At 39.0% G+C, this 20,977-nt stretch overlaps 1 protein-coding gene across 2 annotated transcripts; it reads left to right on the top strand.

The window, feature by feature from the left end:
• Positions 1 to 14,565: 14,565 nt before the first annotated feature.
• skor1b (SKI family transcriptional corepressor 1b) lies at positions 14,566 to 20,552 on the top strand. 2 transcript variants are annotated; one of them, XM_004069988.5, is made up of 8 exons: positions 14,566 to 14,737; positions 15,042 to 16,747; positions 16,990 to 17,083; positions 17,197 to 17,301; positions 17,372 to 17,431; positions 17,878 to 17,952; positions 19,540 to 19,614; positions 19,779 to 20,552. In XM_004069988.5, the coding sequence occupies exons 2-8, from the start codon at positions 15,059 to 15,061 to the stop codon at positions 19,871 to 19,873; spliced, it is 2,193 nt and encodes a 730-aa protein (XP_004070036.1). In that variant the 5' UTR covers positions 14,566 to 14,737; positions 15,042 to 15,058; the 3' UTR covers positions 19,874 to 20,552. The 2 variants fall into 2 exon arrangements, with proteins under 2 accessions (XP_004070036.1, XP_011474388.1); XM_011476086.4 differs by having other exon boundaries at positions 19,776 to 20,552.
• Positions 20,553 to 20,977: the final 425 nt, after the last annotated feature.

Genomic DNA, 20,977 nt, shown 5'->3' with positions numbered 1-20,977 from the left:
CAAATAATTGTACACATTTAATTATATGTATTGCTGCAAAAAGGTATAACAGTGACCTTGATTTTTTACATTTACTATATCACATTTAAAGTCACTAATCAACAGACCTGTTAAAACAACCAGATATGAATGGACATGCTATATTTTTGCATTCTTGTCAACACAGTCAAGGAATTCCAAGAATTGTATGTCCTACTGTTGCACTTGAACCTAACTACAAATATAAGAGTCCCTTATATAAGCCGGAACAGAATTTATAAAATTAATGTAGTCTCAGAGCCATTTTGATCTGGAATACTTCACAGCAGAAGTCACAACTTGGCTCTTACATCTCTGGAACCTTATGCTTCCACCTTGCACCCCTACTGTGCTTTGAGATCTGTTGGGGCTTAATGGAAGTGGGTTTTGCGTGGTTTGTGTTGAGTGAACCAACTGTCTTCAAAGAAGCTTTTAAATAAGTGCTCTTGGCTTATTTATGGTTTTATCTCTCCATCTCTGTGCTAACCCTCTTTTGTCTCTGCAGGGAGTAAAGTTTAGTCTGATCAACTAATGGCGACAGTGTTGGAGGCTTCTGAGCTTCCTTCAAAGCCAACATGCGAGTTGTTCTTTGCCTCAGCTTTCCGAGGACAGATTAGACCTTAAAGCACCTGATTTTCTTACTTAGCTCTGATTGTTGGCTATGCAGCAAATGTTTTAATGCTAAAATCTCACAGGAACTTTATCCCTGTTTCTCAAAAAAGAAATACTTAAAATATCCAAATTATTTAAAAATGGTTTCTGAGTCCGGCCCTAGTGGCGGAACAAGATCTTATCTTGTCTCTTTAAGCTTTAGATCAAATGGAGGACCATTTTGGTCACAATTAATAGAGCACCCCGTGAGACCAAGAGCCCATAGACTTCTTGAAATACTGAAGAAGCCTTTAGGCAGCCAGTTATATGGCTTTCTTCCCCGTCACTCACATTTGTCGTTACGGCACGAGAGCCTCTCTGACTATTCCCCAGTGCAGTGTATGCATGAGTGTGTGTGAGCTCACTGCCCCAAGCATGTCTCATTTCGAAGTGCTGTCACTCCTTGCTTCCTGGCATCTATTAACACACACCATTATCATGCTAATCTACATTGTATGATTACATAAAGTAATTTATGCACAGTTTTACTCCTTTGCTTCACGGAGAAGCACCCTCCTGAATGTTTTGGAAGGAACACTTCTCCATCGTGACTTCTCCTTAATTTCTTCTTTATATTTTGTCTGTTTACTTTAGTGCACTTTTCACACTAGTCCCATTACTTTACTCGGAAAAAAAATCCATAAAAGCTCTAACAACCCTTTTAAGGCTTCTACCTACTGAGAAAATAATAGTGGAAATAACTAACTGAACTGTGCTGCTTTGATCACGAGAGCAAGTTGAGATCACTCTCCTCGCAGTCTTCTTCGGCTTCATGTGGAAGATGGCAAAAATGCGTTTAGTATTGAAAGCGGAGGGCAGGAGATGAGCTCTCTTCCTCATTTATTCACAGCTAGTGGAGTAATTAGGAATGCAGAAGGCTGTTAAATTAAAACTGAATTGCACTTATTAACATTTTAACTACCAACCCCACCCTCTTTAGACACTAAACAAGGACAGTTTCAGCTCTAATATGCCTGAAGAATCCCGCTGAGGGGACTCTTTATGTATCTCTAAAACAAAGACGTGCTTTAAAGTAAGATCTCCCTTTTGTTTAAACAATCAAGCATTTAACATTCAACGTAATATGCTAGGGCTGCCTCCACGCTGTCAGGAAGCACAGCTCCAGAGCTTCTCAAACTCTGCTAATGGAACTCAACTATTTGTGGTCAGATTGGATAGCTAATGGTGGTCCCTTTGAGGGTGACTCTCCAAATTAAATAGCATGGATTCACATCTGTCAGACAAAACCAGGAAGCTCTTTGTAATCAATGACCCAAACCAAGAGAGGCTCTACAGGGGGCACCTCTGCTATGATGGCAGCAAGCATAAAGAGCCACCAGGGATGGAGGCAGCTCACCTGCGCTAACAGGCACCGTGGTTGGCTGGGTGGAACACACTGGAACCTGCAAAGGATTGCCAGCAGGGTTAATGTACATTTATAGAGCAGGTCAAACTACTTTAGCCAGGCACTGATTTATAATACGGGAGTGCAATGTGACTAAACTGTAAAGGGAATTCTTGTTTTTCTGAGCAAACATTGCCGTCGGTGTTGTGTTAGAATGTTGAACCCCATTAATTTTATCACTCCCCCTCTCTTGTTTCTCTACATCTCTAAATTTTGTTTGGAGGAGAGACTAGCAAGACCTCCCGCTGCTGTGGAGAATTTCCTCTCGTTGTTAATTTTCCCTGCTCCATATGGCGCCGCAGACACTTCACCTGCAGGCTGTAGCAGGCCGTGTAGCAGCCAGAAGACAACCTCGGGCTCAGGCTGTCATTTGAGCAGGCCCTGGCATCTGTCTGAGCAGAAGAGAGCACAGCAGAATAGGGACAGCTCTCCTCTCAGCCTGAGTTTGCCACCTGACAAAACCAGACTTTGAAATATAATAAAACATTATTGCAAAGACGTGCAACTCTACATATGAGCAGAAGGCTAAAAGCCCCTCACTGTTATTTCAGAGCTGGAAGACAGCCAGATATATCGTGCCAAATGTGTGCCTGGGATTCTGTTTTCCAGCACGTTCGTCCACATTTGTGTGTGCGTTGTCAGAGAACTTGGAGTTTGCCTATGGCAGATCCACGGAAGAGAGGGTTTCATCCTGGTTTGTCATTGATTAGAGAAGGGTCTTTAATTCCTTCCCACCCCATGTTGTGATTCATTTGCATTTTGCGTCAGAATGTAATGGAGTTTTGCTCCACGGTTTGCTCTGAAAATCTTGGAAGATGTGGTCTAATGTGCATGCAGCCGCTAGCAAAGAGCTTTCTGATTGATTGGGTCTCTTGTGTCAGCTCATTTTTTTATCCTTTCTTTCCCATTTGAGTAGGATTGTGTGCTTGTTGAGCACTTGGGCAAGATGACATTGTAAAGCAATATATGTAACATATTTCTTGTAATTATTAGCATACGGAGGGTTTGTATTACAAATGTGTGGGATACTATTGTAATGGAGTTCTGTGGTATTTCATCTCTAATCTAATATGTACGTGTAACTTTGTATTGCAGCTTTGTAAATGTTTTGTACAGTTACATTTACGATGAAAATAAATCTTTATTATTTCATCCTTAAACGTAAGCAAAGGTAACAGAAGGGTTACCAATATTATTCTCAAATATAACATGATTTGACATTATTTATGTAAATGAATAATGTCACCTAATTTGGAGAAGGATGGGTGACAGTTTGCTAATTACTGACTGATAACACTGTGAGTCGTTGTACTAATTTACGCCTGTAAAGGCTGTGAGCTGTCCTTCATTCCAGCATGTGCCCTCATTTCCCTTGAATTTCCAAAGTTTCCCGTTCACAGAGGTCTGATTTTCCCATTATGTCTGAGATGAGATATGAGGTTAGGGGAAGCTGCTGGTGCAACTGGATTGGCTGTGGGCTGGCGACCAGGCTTCCCTTTCTTGGCAAAGTTGGGAAATTGTGGTTATAACATTTGTCAGCCTCTGGGGAGGCCATGTTCAGGGTCAAAGCTAAATCTCTGAGCCAAGGGCGGAAGGCTAGCCGATAATTCCAGTACAGATGAGCAGAGAGCTGACCTCAGAACAACTGAGGCCGAGCCATGCTGGTTTCTGCCCACCTGCTCCGTAGCCAGTGGGATAGGAGCGAATTAAGGGGAGCTATGGGTGCATCTTACTCTGGTCTTAGCCTGTCTGGAGGGATCCCTAAAAGTCCTTGAACATTTACTGTTGCACTACATTTTCTTTAGTCCATTTCCAAAATTGTTGCTGCTCTCACCAGAGAGCTGGTTTGGAAGTAGCTGAAAGGACCGTCATTGAGTCTATTCTATTAAAAGATAACTGCAAAGTTTAAAGTGATGATATTTCCATTCTTTTTAATCCACATGTTGATTATCTATTATATCAAGGTGTTGCATCAACATGCAATCACTTTAAAACATCTCACCTATTGTGAGTCATGGCTCATTCAACTGATAAATATGTAAATTAAAATATTTTATAGTGGATAGCCAGCTTTAATCTCATTTGCAGGACGTAAACCAAATTAAATGAGAAAGTGTAGCTCATAACAGTTTCGGAAGAGTGTTGTGAATTCATCTCTGAATTAAAAGGGAAACGAATAAGGCACAAAGCTTGTTTTTTTTTTTTATTATTATTACAAATGTTAATGAAAAATGTTATTGACTTGAACAAATGGAGAATACACCTGGAAATGTATATTAAAACCCCTTTCCAATTTCTCTATGTAGTTTGCAATTATAGTTATTTCAGCAGTAGTGGGGGAATTAATTTTGCGTGAAGACTGATAATGCTAGCAATGTAGGAAGAATGGATATTGTGTTGGATAGGGGGTCTCTGGGTATTTACATGGTGTGGAGGGAGCAAAGCTTTATTTAATTGAGAGAATCAATCAATAACAGCGGCAGCACTTTGTCAGAGAAGGTCTTGTAAAACGAACAAGGGATTCAGAGTAGACAAGCTGAGGCTAGACAGATGCCTTACTAAAGTGCTGCATTTTTTAAATGAAGCAAGTGAACATTTTTAAAAATAAACATAAAAATTACAAGGACACGCATTTTTTGGATAGACGGTTTGGAATCAATAAAGAGAAATAAACACTTTTCGGATGTCCTTCCTAATTTCAAGAGATCTGTTTTGTTGCATCCATCTGAAATAACCCAACTACCACGTGGCCTCCTTTTTTCTGATTTTTTTTTTTGTTATTGTAATTTTACATTTTGCAGAAACCTTTTGTCTAAGTAAGGGAAGCTCTCAGTGTGTATCTATGCACAAGATTTGTTATCCCCCCCTTACATCTTCAAATCCACTTTGCTTCTCGAAAGTTGGTAGATGTTTTCTCATGCACCATTGCTAAAATCCTTTTTAGGCAGAAAAAAATCAATCTTTAAGGAAAATTAGTCCCCCTGCAAACTGGCAGCTATCCCACTATGCAAATTCGTGAGCTAATTCACATGATTTCATCTCAACTTCCAAGCAAATGAGATTTTAATTGAAAATGAGATCTTCTACGGAGTCTCTCACAGGAGATGTGCAGCAGGGAAATGATACTTTTCACAGATTGTTTTACAAGACCAAAGCACTTTTTTTTCTCCTTCTTTTTCATCTGTACCATTTGCAACAGCATAGTGGGCTTCTCAGCCTTTTCCCATGACCTGCAGGTTAGTGAGAGCGCAGAGTGAAATTAGTATTGTGCCTCAGCACCTTCTCCATATAAAAAGGCTGGCTATTAACATTTGTGTACTTTCATTATCCTAATGGTGTTAGCACATGTCCACAGATTGCCACTGCTGGTGCAACAATTTTGTCTTGCTGATCATAAAGTGTCCGAGCGGGTCATTTTGATTATGACATGCTAATTACAAATTGTCTCTCCGTGTCTGTGTATCCCTCCCTCGAAAACTGCAAGCGACCTACTGTCTTTAATAGTAAGCTTTTATGAGTTGGGTAAAAAGAAAATAGCAGCAAAAGCTCTCTGCCTACGTTCCTGACGGCTATGTGGCACTCATGCTTCACTGCTTCCCTTTAAACTTCCTAAATTGTGTTTCACAATAAATAGATGCCCAAGTCCTTAACTGCCAGTATTAGATTAGATACCATTATATGTAATAGAAAATTCTCTCCCTGGAATATTTTCATAAGAGTTTGAGGCATTTGATTAATCTGACCACATTTTATTGCATTAATGATTTTTTTTCTCCCCATTCCACTCTGCTGTAAAGATATTGGATACAGGCTAATGCTGTTTTTTTTCCTCTCCCCTCTCTGCTCACTCTCATTCATCCTCAGCCGTTATTGCAATGCATTGTTGATGAGGTGAGTCGGCGTCTTATGTGCTTTCACTCCTAAAGTCATTCCTAATGGAGTGGAAACCTTATATTTTGTTTCCTAATGAAGCACAGGAGTGGCAGACAGCTCCGCATGGGCTGTCCTGTGGCTGCCTGCAGGTTGAAGCCACCGGCCCGAGCCAAGCTGCTCTGAGGGAGCCAGCAGGAGATGCTGTGCCGGGGCAACAGACGGCGTATGCATGAGCTTATACGCAAGTTGCATAAAGAGCCTAGGAAAAATGTAAAATGAAACAAAATAAATGGAAAAAATGATTCAAAGATACACCAGCTAGCTTTTATGTAGCTTTTGCTTAAGTAACAGTTTAAGAAAAGATAAAGATGTTTGGTTCTACTGTCAATTTTCCACTGTTAAAATTGTTTAAGACTTTTTTCATTTACATGCTTTTATACTGTATATGTTAAGGTAATCAAATTGCTTAGACCTATCCACATTAATATTCTGACTGTTGCAGGACTGATTCTAAATCCATATTGGATTAGTACAAAGCCTGAAAGGAAAGCCAAACAACTAGCCAGTGTAACAGCGCTTACAGACGCATTCTGATGACAATTGTGTTTTTGTTGTTTTTAACTTGTTCTTGTGGCATTTTTCTCATAATATAGGAGACGTATTAAAAAAAATTAAGATTAAACTGCATTTCTGAGTATTAATTTATTAAAAGTGTTGTGAATCAGGAGCAGATAAAAAAAAAAGTCATTTGAAAAAGCTTAACACTTGCAGTGACGCAGCTGCTGCAGTCGGCAAACCACAAGCTGCCTGCTCTGCTCGATTCTGATGTATCCACTTACAGACAATTTTAACCTTCAACATCTTTGGCCAAAAACTGTACAGCTGGATAGCTCCAATATTGTACACCATTTTGGTTTCACCTCTAATGTTAGGTTGGAGGTGTAAGCTAGCTGGAGAGAGTATAGACAAGGAGATGATGGAAAATGAGGGCAGGCTTACTCCGCCTCAACAATCCCACCCACAACTCAGAGGCGAATTTTTAATAAACTCCTGCAGCTCTGCAGAAACTCTGTCGTAAGAAAACGACACAGGTTTTGATTTGGCTAAAATGGAGTAATCAAAGTTAAAAAGCTACATGGATCAATGTTAGAATAGATCAAAAGATGATCGATATTTTAACCATCAAAACTCTATAAAAGTTTTGTTGTTTTTGTTTGATTTTTATTATTTTTATTTTTTTACTTAGAAAACTACCAGGTGGTGGTCACATGTTATGCTATATTAGCTTCCAAGATGCAAAATATTAAAAGATTTAGACAAAAACGTCTTAAAAATCAGCTCCTAAAATTACCAGCTAACCAAGAAATAGGTTTGAGTGACCTAAGACACTTTTAAATGTATGCTTAGGAAATAAATCAGGTGTTCCTGAGTTTTAGTGAACTATTATGGGGAAAGTTGCAGATGAAGGGGACATTTCCAAAAAAACCTAAGCTGGAAAGTTTTAACTTTTGCTATGCAAGTGCTTTTGGTATGGAATTATCTCCACCAAGAAAAAAAGCACACAATAAAAAAAACCTCTTTAGACATTTGTCCCCTTTTTGCCCCAGACGTTCAAAGCTAGTGCATAAGGTATAGGCATTAACACATGATGTCACCATCCATTACTGAGAAGAATAAAGTAAGCAGATTACCTGTCCTCAAAATCCTGCTTTTGAGCCAATGCAATCCTTGGGATCTCTACACCTCTGAATCCAATGTAGAAACTAAGTTGAAATTTATTATGAGTTGATTTTTTTGTCTCTCCTCATAAGATTTAAAGTAATGCTATTAAACATAAATACAATACAACCCTGAGTTAGGGTAGACTTTCATCTTTAAGCCGTTTAAAGCTGCGTTTTTGCAGGTTGGAGGTTTTGGTGCATCTGCAGGAAGTCTGAGCTATTCTGAGCTGACATTTCCCACCAAGGTCACTTTTAAAACAAAATGTCTCCTCTGGTATCTGGGTCACAGCGCATTCTGTTACTTTCTCTGAAACTTCCCTCATTTTCTTCTTCCCACATCTTATAATTAAACACACACAATTATCCCAAATTTAATGGGATCTCAGGAGCAGGCTTTTATTTAAGAAGTAATGAATAATATTTTAATTGCATATGTAACTGTGGAATCAAAATGTGCTCCTCTCATCACGTGTAATTACTACCACATTTTTTTTGTGTGGTGTGGTGTTGACAATAACTGATGAGCATTTTCTTTCAATATTTTTGAGGCTCACAGTGTAACGTTTAATAATTGTGAAAATGATCCACTAGGGAAAAGAGGGGACATAAGCACACTAAAACATATGGACAGAGTCTTTTGTTTATTGATGTCTTTAATTAATGATATAATGCATGCCATTGAAGTGGTTTGACCTCTGATCCGATCATTATTCAGAGTGCAGAAGCATCAATCAAACAGTGCTTTTCTCAGATCTATTTCTGTAAACCCCTCAGGGACGGACGGTGCACCCACTGTATCCTCATTTGTATTCAGCTGACCAGAATCTGTAAAGATCATTTAGGTTTCTGTACATCAGGCACAGACACGACAAGAGGAAGAAGAAGACTACGCACAGTGCTGCTGAAGTTCATAAAGACTAAATTGGATGGTTCACTGGCTCAAAATTCGAAAAGTCATTTTCTTTATACGACTTTGGAGTATTTACTGCTTCTTTCCTCTCTGATCTAGCCTGGAAAATATATGTATTTACTCATCTTGGACGGATGATGTTTTCTTCTCAGTAATAACAGCCTCAGTTGTTTTATGCTGCCTCTCCACATGGAAATATGAATGTTTGCTTTTTGGATGAAGTGCTAGCCAGATTGTCTTGGCTATTTGGAAGAAGTGATTTGCATCGCTGCCCAGCCTGAGGTTTGGACGTTGTGTTGATGTCCCACTCCAGCAAACATCGAAGACCATTCTTTGGATACAGACACATTAGAATAAGTCATTCTGTTGTTAATTTATATGCCTTAATACATCACTCTGAGGTAACTGAGTGATGTGAGCAGCAGAGGGAACGGGCAGAAGAGAGACGGAGAGAGATGCCAAAGGGTGTTTCTTTAATATCAAATGAAATTGAATCCTGTGTAACTTCTCTTATACTGTTTTTTAAGTAGCTCCCAGGTTGTTTGTGAAAATCTGCAATCGGATTGGTTCAGACTTTCGGTTCCCTTAATTTCACCTCAGCTCCCAGATGTTAGGTCTTTGTCTCATTGCTGATCCCTGGCTGATCTATGGTGTTGTCTTTATTCTGCCTCCAGTGCGTTGTGGCTCTGTTGTGTTATTGGGTCAGGTGAATCTATCAAGGACAGAGAGTCAGACAGTTAACACACCAGGGGGATAATTACAGGGTGATTGGTGTCCTCATGCTCTCTGCTCTCACTGTCTTTGTCTCCTGCTAGCTTTGCCTAATGCCACAACATGCACAGCATGTGTGGCATTGGAAGTCAACCAACAACAACACCAAAAAAAAGTGAAAACCTGTTCAGTCCCTGCATCTTGGCCCTTTTACCTGTTCCATCTCTGGGGCCCAGTTTGAAACAGCTGTGTTTATTTGATAGAAAACATGTGCAACCATTGTTTACAGATGTTTGTGTGCTTACTTACACCAACTCACTGAGCAGAACACTAGAGAATTTGCTGCCACCTCATCTACTTCTATTATTAACCTAACCTCCAACCTATGGCTCATGATAGTTTCAGCAGCACCAGAGCTGCCCTGATTCTTTACATTCTCATGTCCTCTATGGCTTACAATTTACAACTTTTATAAAGGTGCCACTTTAATTTGCTTTCAAACAAAAAGCAACTCTCACATTGCTTTACAGCCAGGAACAAGTTAGTTTCTAATTAAGTCCTTGCAACAAATCCCCCTAAAGCTTTGCAAAAAAAACATCCTTAAGTCAAACTCAACTCAACCAATGCAGGAACTTTAAGAAATGTAAGCTTAATTTTAAGGAATGTAATAATTTGTCAGTTCAACATTGAACTGACAAATGCATAAGAAAGAAATATCATTTGAACCATACAGCCAAGGAAAACATTGTTTTTGTTTGTTTATGTGTATTTTTAAATGCACAATGTTCAGTTTTTTTTTTTTTTCTTTTTATTTATTTATTTTTTTTTTGGTTTGTTTGTTATAGCTTTGATTAATAGATAAAATGTTGTTAAGCACGAAAGGCATTTTCCAAACAAGTCTAAAAAACAAAAATTCCTTTATCGTACCGGTACTAGAATTAATATAAAATTTCAGGGTTTGGAGTTTTTTTAAATATCTTCATGTACATATATATTTTAGTATACACCACTACGAACTTTAGTTTATTTTTTTGCCATTTGACACTGATATCCTTTATGCAATTTCATTTGTTTTAATATATATATATATATATATATATATATATATATATATATATATATATATATATATATATATATATATATATATATATATATATATATATATATAAATATACATATATATATATTTATTTATTTTTTTACACATTTGTGTCATTTTGTAAATCGCTAAAGTTTTGATTATCATTATTTTTTTAAATAGTCTAATCTCAGATCTGAGATTTTATTAACATAAAAACCCTTGTTTTACTGTCATTACACTTTGTTATTCACATCAGTGACATCTACATCTCTTCTTGTCTATATGTGCTTTACAAAGTTTTTAACCTTGAAAAGGCTTTTCCTCTTTTTTTCAGTGATGCAGGATTTAATTTCTGTCTGACATGGTGATGACAAGTTTTTTGCACACCTTCTCACTTGCATGTGATCTTGATGGAAATCTCTAGTTCTCTGTTCACACACAGATACACACTTTACACTTTCCAACTTTGAGAGCTGTCAGTGGAGTAGCAGCAGGCCGTTCCAGCACTCTGGACAGTTCCTCCATAGAGACCTGCAGGTTGTTTGCGCCGGAGACCCTCACATCCCTCCTGAAGCCTAACTGGGGGGCACCAACGCTGAGTCCAGCGCTGAGATTTGTCACTTTCACTCCATGAGTGTCTATGTGTGGAGACATTAGTTTATGGAGTAACACCTCCCTTCCCCCACCCGTGCATATCATCCACCCAGAGCCATTCTATCTGTATGGAAATTTGTGCTCCACAGCTGGAATCCCACAAAGCACTGTCATCTACTAATAGTTATTATCGCTTTGGCCTGCTCCCTCACAAAACCCTGCAATACAAGCACATCGCATCTTTATGGTAATGCCCTACAATATAGCTCAAGGCTATGGAGCACAGACCTTTGTTATCATTACGATAATTCCATTCTCACTTGACTCCTCATTATACTCCTGAAGCTGCTCAGGGTTGGATGTAGACAAATTCTTGAATCTTTTTTAATGCATTGCAACATTCAGCTTACATAAAGTCCTTTAATTTTCAGGCTTTTTTATTATTATTGTTATTGTGAGGATTACATTTTTACAGACACTTTTATGAATTAATGGTGCTCTGCTGTAAATTCAAAACACAAGAAATATTGGAGCTCATCATAAGGTTTTTTTATGGTCACCACTTTCAGATTACTGATATTGTTGTGATCTTTTTATTATTTCAATGAAAATTAGAAATAAAACTGTTCAATTAGAGCAAAATTAATTATTTATAATTTTATTTTATACATACAAGGTGTTGTCAAAATATTGAATTTAGCTTAAATAAATCATTACTAATGTGACTGACATTTTTTTTGCTTAGAGAAGTTTGAAGATCATTTTTTATTCTCTCTGGCTCTGATTGTTCAAATTTATTTCCGAGTGGATAAGGTGCTACACAAGGCTGAGTTTTCCAGACTTTTCAGTTTTTACAGAAAAGAGGAGCAGGTGATTTGCTCAACATTTCTGCCGTGACAGCTTTGGGTCAGTTCTATATTCCAGGCAAAGCTCAGAGAGACACCGCAGCTTGTGTCCTTGCATCTCTCTCTCTGTGAATGCCCACACAAGGCCCCTGGATCATACAAAAAAGTAATTGCTGAGTGATTGGAACAGCTTGTCTTGTGCAGCCTGTGTCCCACTCTTGAAGGCTCTCCTCGGAGCACCCTCATTGTCACACAGCCTTTTAGCACCTTTGTTCCTGCCTTCCCCTAGGACCTCACAGCTCACCATTGGCAGATGAGTCCCTGCCTGTGACAAAAGGGTCCCTATGCTCAGCCTCATTTGATGCAGTGATGAACCCCCTCTCCCCTCTTACTCTCCCTCACACACACACCAAAAACAAAATGTTCTGTTTAGCGGTGGAGGATGTGTGGGTCAGGGCCCAGGGGCGGGCTTTTAGGAGACAAATAAACATCCCAGCAAGAGAGGGGTGATGTCTTGTTTACACATTAGCAACCATTTAGCAAGTCTCTCTGTTTTGTCACTGTCCCTCCAGCGGCCTCTCAGACATCTGGTCTTTCTCCACTGTCGACCTTCTCGTTCAGGATTGACAATCGCCTGCTCTGATCGTGACCAGAAGAACTGTGCAGTCAGTGTCCTATTAGCTTACATTAATGTTTCTTTGTTTCAACTTACCACCATAAAACACCTTTTTTTCTTCTTTTTGCTGCTGTTACACTTTAATTGTTGTTTTGTTTCACACACCATCAGGAAAACACATGCACTCACAAACTGCCTGTTTCTAATCCCATCTAATGAGGTGATGACCAACCACTTGTTATAATTGCTTCAGTCTCCTTTTAATTTTCAAGTTTATTAATCATACGTAGAGTTATTTAAGAATGCATAAATTAATCTTAGATTAAAAAGCCTATCAAAACCTCAAAACAATTAAAGAGTAAGGTAAGATTTCCCCTGGGCTGCCACTTTTATTTTAATAGAGAGTTCAGGTGATTATCATACTTTGATGCAGCACTGTGATTAATGCAGACAGTTTTAAATGAATTGTTTCCTCTTGCAGAGAAAAGTGGAATAAGCTCTGGCGCTTTGCCTTCAGATCAGTTATTTTATATAGATATATATATCTTTATATATATAGATAAATATATTTAGTTTTGGCTAAAAATTACTTAAGACCCCTTGATATTGTGTTATTTTTATTTATATTCACCATATAAACTTTCATGATGTCTGTTTATTTTAATTATTTGGTTCAGGTTTATCTGAGAACAACAGTAAATGTTCATCAAGCTCATAAAATTCAGACTTTTAGTGATTTACAGCCAAACAGTTAAAAGACTGTAGCCGTGAAGACATGGATCTGGTTACTCTTTCACCGAAGGCCATGCAGTTTGAGATACATTCTTAATTCGTTCAAAAATATGTGTCTATTAGAAATTCCGTTAAATCCCTCCTAGCATCTTAAGCATTTAATTGCAGGTTTATTGATTTTTCTAATCCAAAATAAGAGAGAAATTTTCGACATTTTGCTTTTCAAGCAATAAATCAAACTCCACTTGACTTTAATTTAATAATCATAATATTTTCTAGTAATGCATTTTAAGTTTGATATCTGTGATTTTTTTCATTTTCTTCAATTAATTATTGAAATAAGCTGATAAATCAAATCAAATCAAATTAAAACTTAACCCAAAAGTTTTGCATGGTGTGTTTATTCATTTGTTTTGAATTAATATATTTCTCTCACGCTATTTCATTTTTTTTCCGCTTTTTGTTAATATGTCAAAGTGAAATTCTTTAGTTTAGCCACTTTAATTTTTAATTCGTTTTTGCTTTTAAAAAACATAATTTTTAATTATTTTACTTTTTATAAAATTAATTAATTTGACGTTTCAAATAAGCAAGGCCGTTTTGCTTCATGGTCATGCGTGATTACGGACAGGTTGTCATTAATGTTCTGTCCCCCTCAAGTCAATGGGGCCAACGGGAACGTGTCTTCTTACCTTCATCAATATTACATCAGCGCGCGGGTCAGATGGAAATGATTAACCCAAACATTTATTGACATTCAAAAGTTAAATGTCCTTCATTTGGGATGAAAGACATTGTTCTCCAGTGTGACTCCTTCTAATTCTGCATGTGTGTGTGTGTGTGGGGGGGGGGTTAAACAAAAGCGGGGGCAGAGTGACCCTCAGAGCAGCTGCTTGTTGTCAGGACGCGTGGAGGCCGTGAAAAGCTTGTGAAGCCGTGGGAACCCAGCACGTGATGAAGTCCTGCAGGCCGCATTCATCAGAGGACCCTGACTGCCGGCGCACAACAATGTGTCTGTGGGTCCCTGCTGTTTAATCCCACTGCGGCCTCCTGCAGGCAGAAAATCACTAACACGGGTTTGCAGGGAAAAAAATCCACAATAATTAATCGAATGGTCCAGACGGAGAAAAATGTGAAGTTTAAAATAAAAAAAAATATTTGTTTTGCATCTCTTCATCCACACGGGGCCCTCAGGCAGCCAAAGGACTAAACACGGAGCATCCTCACCGGTCATGAATCTATACTTTAAAGTGGTTGCCCTCACGAGTGGGAGTGCCTTAAGTTGTGTTTCTTTCTTTTTTTTTTCTTCCTTTGCTCGTTTTCTGTCTTACGACAGCCTTCTGCCATGAGGACAGCGCAGCTGCTGGTGGCGCAGCACAAAGCTTCCGCGCACTCCGAGCGCGCAGAGGAGAGATAGGACAGCGAGGAGGAGGAGGAGGGAGGCGGTGCTGCACGGACAACTGCGTCCCATTCCTAAAGCAAACATCTTTACACCCTTCAACGCAGACTGTCGCTCCCGCATTCGGTCGATCACTCGCGCTGTCACTGACTTCGGAGCGGGAGCTGCGCGAACAGAGGTGAGTCTTCGGGCACAGATTTCTGCGCGTCGTTGACAAGGTCAACTTTTTTATGTTATGAAGCTTTAAAAAGCCCTCTTTTGACATTTGATTTGCTGTCTAAATATCAAATTATTTATATGACACTAATGTTTAAAAATAAGTTGCAGTCAAGCGGCGAAAAAATGTATGTTAGTGCCAGAAATTAGCCTTAAACATAAAAAATATAAATAAAATAACAACTTATAAAAATCGTCAAAAAAGTAAAATTAAACGTTTTATGAAGCAAAATCTTGAATGATTGTTATATTAAACATCTTTCCAGCTTTCGGGCCTCCAAGGATGGACTCCATACCCGCCGGACGAGACTCCAATTCCTCACCAAACTCCAAAGAACTTTCATATCCATCTGCAAACTTGAAGCCCAACCAGGTCGGAGAGACAATTCTGTACGGAATACCCATCGTGTCTTTGGTGATTGATGGCCAGGAGCGGCTTTGCCTTGCACAAATATCAAACACCTTGTTGAAGAATTACAGTTACAACGAGATTCATAACCGGCGCGTGGCGCTGGGCATCACCTGCGTGCAGTGCACCCCCGTGCAGCTGGAGATCCTGCGCAGGGCCGGAGCGATGCCAATCTCCTCCAGGCGCTGCGGAATGATCACAAAACGCGAAGCCGAGAGACTTTGTAAGTCGTTCCTGGGGGCCCACTCGCCTCCCAAACTTCCAGAAAATTTTGCCTTTGACGTGTCCCACGAGTGCGCCTGGGGGAGTCGTGGCAGCTTCATCCCGGCCCGATACAACAGCTCCAGGGCCAAGTGCATCAAGTGCTCCTACTGCAACATGTATTTCTCCCCTAACAAGTTCATATTTCACTCCCACCGCACGCCGGAGTCCAAGTACACGCAGCCGGACGCCGCCAACTTTAATTCTTGGAGACGACATCTCAAATTAACAGACAAAAGCTCTTCCACCGATATATTACACGCGTGGGAGGATGTGAAGGCCATGTTCAACGGGGGTAGTCGCAAGAGAACGATGCCGGGGGGTGGCTCGGAGTCCAGCTCCCCCTTAAAGTCACAAGGCCCCAACCACCCGCGTGACTCACCTGAGGTGCCCGTAAAGATCCTGAGCCGCGAGGACACGCGGGGTGCTATGACGAGCACGCGCAGTTACCCGGTCATCCCGGTACCCAGTAAAAGCTTTGGGATGTTGCAGAAGATCCCCCCGCCTCTCTTCCCTCATCCATACGGCTTTCCGGCGTTCGGCCTGTGCCAGAAGAAGGAAGATGGCATGATGGGAGAGCAGAGCAAAGCCGGTCTGCCCGGGGTCCTGTGGCCTGGTACCAAGGACAGCGCCTATCACTCCTTCCCCATGTTCTGGCCCGCGGCCGGCCCGCTCCCCATGCCCCCGTACCCACAAACTGCACACAAGCCCCCACCGGAGTTGCTCTGTCCCCCCCGGCCCGCAGACGTGGACATTTCTGAGAGCAGCGACCGCAGCACCAACACGTCCAAGGACAGCATGGTGGACAACGACCGCTGCTCCAGCACGCAGTCCACCCGTAACGAAGACGACAAGTCCGGGGATGAGGGGAGGCCGGTGGAGGGGGTCACCCTCCCGCCGAGAAAAATCAGCTACGTGTCCGCATTCAGGCCCGTCATCAAAGACACCGAGTGCATCGCCAAACTGTACGGAAACAGGAGCGCCTACAACGGTTATTTGTCGCCCGACTTCTTGAGCGAGAGCTCGAGCTACCGGTCGGCGTCTCCGTGCGTGGACAGCGACGGGGAGCCGGATGTGGACGTGGAGACCAACAAAACTCCAGAGGAGGAGGAGGAAGAGGAGGAGAACTCGCGGCTTTTGTCTGCGGCGTGTCCTCGGACTCCTCCAGTGGCGCACGGTGCGGACTCAGACTCCAGAGGTGCGCAGCAGGAGGGCCAGGGGGAGATCGTGGCCCCCTCCTCTGACCGAGAAGTGCAGAACAAACACTTGACAGAGCGCCTCATACCTGCACCCTTCTCAGCAGTGAGTGGCTTCAAATGAAACTGCAGCGATAAAAAACTAACAGTTCCTTGGATTTATTTTATTTTTCCAAGTGGTTGCATTTTGGGGTTCTAATCGTGCAGAAGAGTGTGTTCTTGTCTTTAATGTTCACTATTAAGCCTCCACACAAAGTCAAATAAATAAAATAAATAAACTCAACATTCATTTCAAATAGCATCAATTTTTTAGGCTTACAAAAGCAGCAATTCTGTCTCTTTTTGTAGGTTTTTACGCCGGAGAGGGTTGAGCTGCAACAAAGGAGCAGTCCCTATCAGTTCAGACCCACGAGTTACCTGACGGCTGTTCTGACGACAAATGGTTAGACAGCCTGTTTTTATTTATTCTTCAAAAAGAGAGAAATGAAAAAAAAAACATTCTAGAATAAAATCAAAGAGGGGGGAAAAAATCACATCGACTTATTTTCTCTTAAGATGAGAGTGCAAGTAAAGAGGAGCCGTCTTCCACAGTGGAGGAGGTGGAAACGAAAGCTTTTAATGGACAAAGCCTCGAGGAGAACCACCGAGACACAGATGAAGGTATGCATCATTATTATTATTATTATTATTATTATTAATTAGTTTAATCCAAGGGTATATTTATATTCAGGCAAAGACGCTCCTGTCAGAGTTCTCTCAGCACAAAGAGACATCCAAAATCTGGCAAAAGGTAAGAATCCCACCTTTATTATTACCATTAATTGTAACCTATTTCTGTTTATTATCATTATTATTATTATTATTATTTTGTGTGTTTGTTTTTCTGAAGAAGCAAATGCATGTAATTGTTTCCCTGTGTGTCATCCACCACTCTTCTGCCTGAGGGGCGAAGCTCTGCTCAGACATCACCGTGTAAATGCAGTTTAAATGACCTCTAATTAACCTTCACTAACAACCTCTTCTACATGGTAAAATAAAAATAAAAAATACAGCCAGATGTGGATGAAGTTTTCTAAAAATATTTTTATTTTTTGTCTACTTTTCACATTTACAAAAACTGTTTTTTTTCACATAACCCTGATTCGGGAAAAAAAAGACTAATCTTGCCCTGTATAGATAGTGACAGGCCTTTTTCCTTAGTTTTCCTTAACCATCCCTATTTTATTTGATTTTTAGAGGAGCTACAGAAGCAGCTGATAGAGCAAGTTGAGCTGAGGAAAAAATTGGAGCGTGAATTTCAGAGTTTAAAAGGTAAGTTGAGGGGATATGTATATATATATATATATATATATATATATATATATATATATATATATATATATATATATATATATATATATATATATATATAACTCGCCCATATTACTTTGGCACATTTCTCATTGACTTTTTCATATGTGTACTCCAAAATCTTTTTTTATGGAAAATGGTTGTCCTCTCTCTCATGTCATGTTTAAATGAAGACAGGGCTGAAGTGCAGCTTCTAAATATTCTAACAAGTTTTTTTAAACTTTTTTGTTTTATTTATTTTAAATGCACATAAAAAATTAAACGTGAAAAAAAACCCAACAACTTTATGATCAGTCTTGCATACTGCACCATTGTAGACATTTTTTGTCTTTGTTGTTTAAACAGCTTTCAAGTTCCACTTGGACTTTGACAACAATACACTCAATAAATGAAATATGGCAATAAAAACAAAAAAGCAGATATGAAGTGTGCAATAGCTAATAGTTTTTTTTAATTCCCTTTATTTGCTAATTCAAAGTTGATATTGAATTACTGTGGAAACAATTAAAGCTTCTCACTAAAAATAGACTGAGCGTATAATAAAATGGCACTTTTTGTATTAAAAAGTATTGTTCACAACAATAGAGGAGGGTCCATCTGGAACATACGTGTTAAATAAATCTACAAAGTAAATAATATTCCTACACATTTTCTATCTTTTTTGTAAAACTAGTAAATTTGCATTAAATCATGCTACAAGCAAATCATTTCACTAATGATGAACCGGCCTCAGACAAGCATAATTATTACAGCGACAATTACCCGACAATAGCAGTAGTGTTTTTCAAAGACATTTATTAAACTGTACTTCAACCTTTTTTTATTGATTGGAAGAGAAACTGTGGACCACCTACAATGCAGAGTAAAAAAACATTTTACATCCTCAGAAAAGAAAACATTAGAAACGAAAGAAAAATCCTGCATCATTTTAAGCTATTTAAAAGTATTGAATTTACTGGATTTACAGTTTTTAGCACAAATGTATGAAGTAAAGCTTTTTTTTAAAATATATAAATCGACTATTAAAGACATATAATGTTGGTTTTATTGAATATCTGTAGTTTTTCTTATACTGCCATTGTTCCATTTCTTATTAGTTTATAAAGAAAACATTTTGTATCTTTTTATTTTTTAATTTCATTGTGCCTGTAAACGCAAACATAAAAATTAATACATGAAATCAGGTTTCTCTTACGGTTTCTCTTGAGAACAGCGCCCCCTATGTCTTGCAAATTTATACCAGCCTTCAGTCAGCTTTGGTCAGTTTTAGAAGAAATCCATTCTGTCCAACCTTTTTGATCTTATTTTGTTTTCATTTATTATTTATTTTTCCTATTTGTTATATGTATTTTTTTCTTCGTGTATTCAAATATTTTTTATTGATGTAAATATTGGGATTCAACATAATTTTAAGAACAAATGCTGTGAGCATGAAACAATTTAAGTGGTCAGTAAAAGATCCGTAAAAACCTTTTTGTTATTTTGTTTTTATTTTTGGTTTGGTCCCTCTAGCTGCTTCTCCTCAAAACCGTCTATTTTGCTTCTCAGATAACTTCCAGGATCAAATGAAAAGAGAACTTTCTTACAGAGAGGAGATGGTTCAGCAGCTTCACATCGTTAGAGGTGAGAGCAATAAAGCAGAGGATGCGGACGCAGATGCCCTGCTTTAAGATGGAGAGTCATTCGGTAGACAAACATGGTGTAAATCTGCGTTTCAGCCGGAGCTCCTCCACCGCGCGCGGCGTGCTTGAACGCTGTTGATTGTTGTATCTCCTTCTTCATAGAAGCTCACGACGCTTTACACCATTTCTCCTGTAAGATGCTAACTCCCCGACACTGCACAGGATCCTGCTCCTACAAGTCCCCGCTGCTCCCACCATGAGGCGCGCGTGCGTCTGCTGCAGCTGAGAGAGCGCACGCGGGCAGCTCCAGAGCCCGGAAAGTGAGAAACCTTCGCGTGAACTCTGAGCAAACGAACTGGAAAAAGAACGATTGTGTAATTAGTTGTAATATTTAAAAAAGAAACGTATTTTCACCACATTTATGAACCCATCTACATAGTATACGTTTGTTTTACTAATATTATGCCATGTACTATTTATTTTTTGTGGCAAAGTGCAATGACAATGTATTTTGTATGTATTTAGTGTTTTGTTGATTTTATTTTTGTCAACACCAGTTTTGACCATCCAAATCATTGCACCTTATTTTCTCAGTGTTGGAAATTAAACTATTTATTTATGTATTTGTTTATTTATTTATGACCATTTTTTTTGTTTGTTTTAATGCAGACAAGTAGCTGACATTGTATGTTAAGCACTTTAAGCAAATGGATGGAAATCACTAAACATTATGAAAAAACTTTATTGACCATTCATTTGTTGGAGTTAGACGTATTTGATTGAGTCAGACTGCATCAACACAGATGTGGGAGGCTAATTTAATCCATCTGTAGTCTTCTAACGAGTAGCAACACATTCTATTTAAATTGGCTAATTTGTTCCTGTTCTGTTTGTTTCCATTGCCAATAAATAAATGACATTTTATTGAAAAAATAATAATTTATCTTTCTTTTTTATTAGAGCAATCGTTGTATCCATGAAAATAATGCTGTTTTATTCTGAAAAAAATACTTTTTTAAATGCAACAGCCAGTTGTTTTAAACAGGCTTTTGCTATTTTGTATTTATTTTTTCTATCAAAAACAAGTTTAAAGTGAAAATTAAAACAGTGATTCTGCATCCTTTTTAGTTTTTTTGCCTATTGAAGAATTATTCGTGTTTTAGGAATATTATGAATCATTTCAACTTCCGATCTGAACTGCATATTTATCTGTGCATATTTAATACGAGACCGCTGAACATGCACTCAAATTTGTTACAAACACTCAACTGTCAAAACCCTAAAATTGACATTTTAGAACATAGCATTTTGATCGACATATTTCTGTAATCAGTAAGCTAAACGTTCGGCATAATCCAAATGTC

This window comes from Oryzias latipes, chromosome 6, assembly GCF_053564925.1.
Source record: "Oryzias latipes strain Hd-rR chromosome 6, Olatipes_Hd-rR_3.1".
NCBI lineage: Eukaryota > Metazoa > Chordata > Actinopteri > Beloniformes > Adrianichthyidae > Oryzias > Oryzias latipes.
The sequence above is the reverse complement of the archived record's forward strand: the minus strand, read 5'-3'. Positions and strand labels throughout refer to the sequence as shown.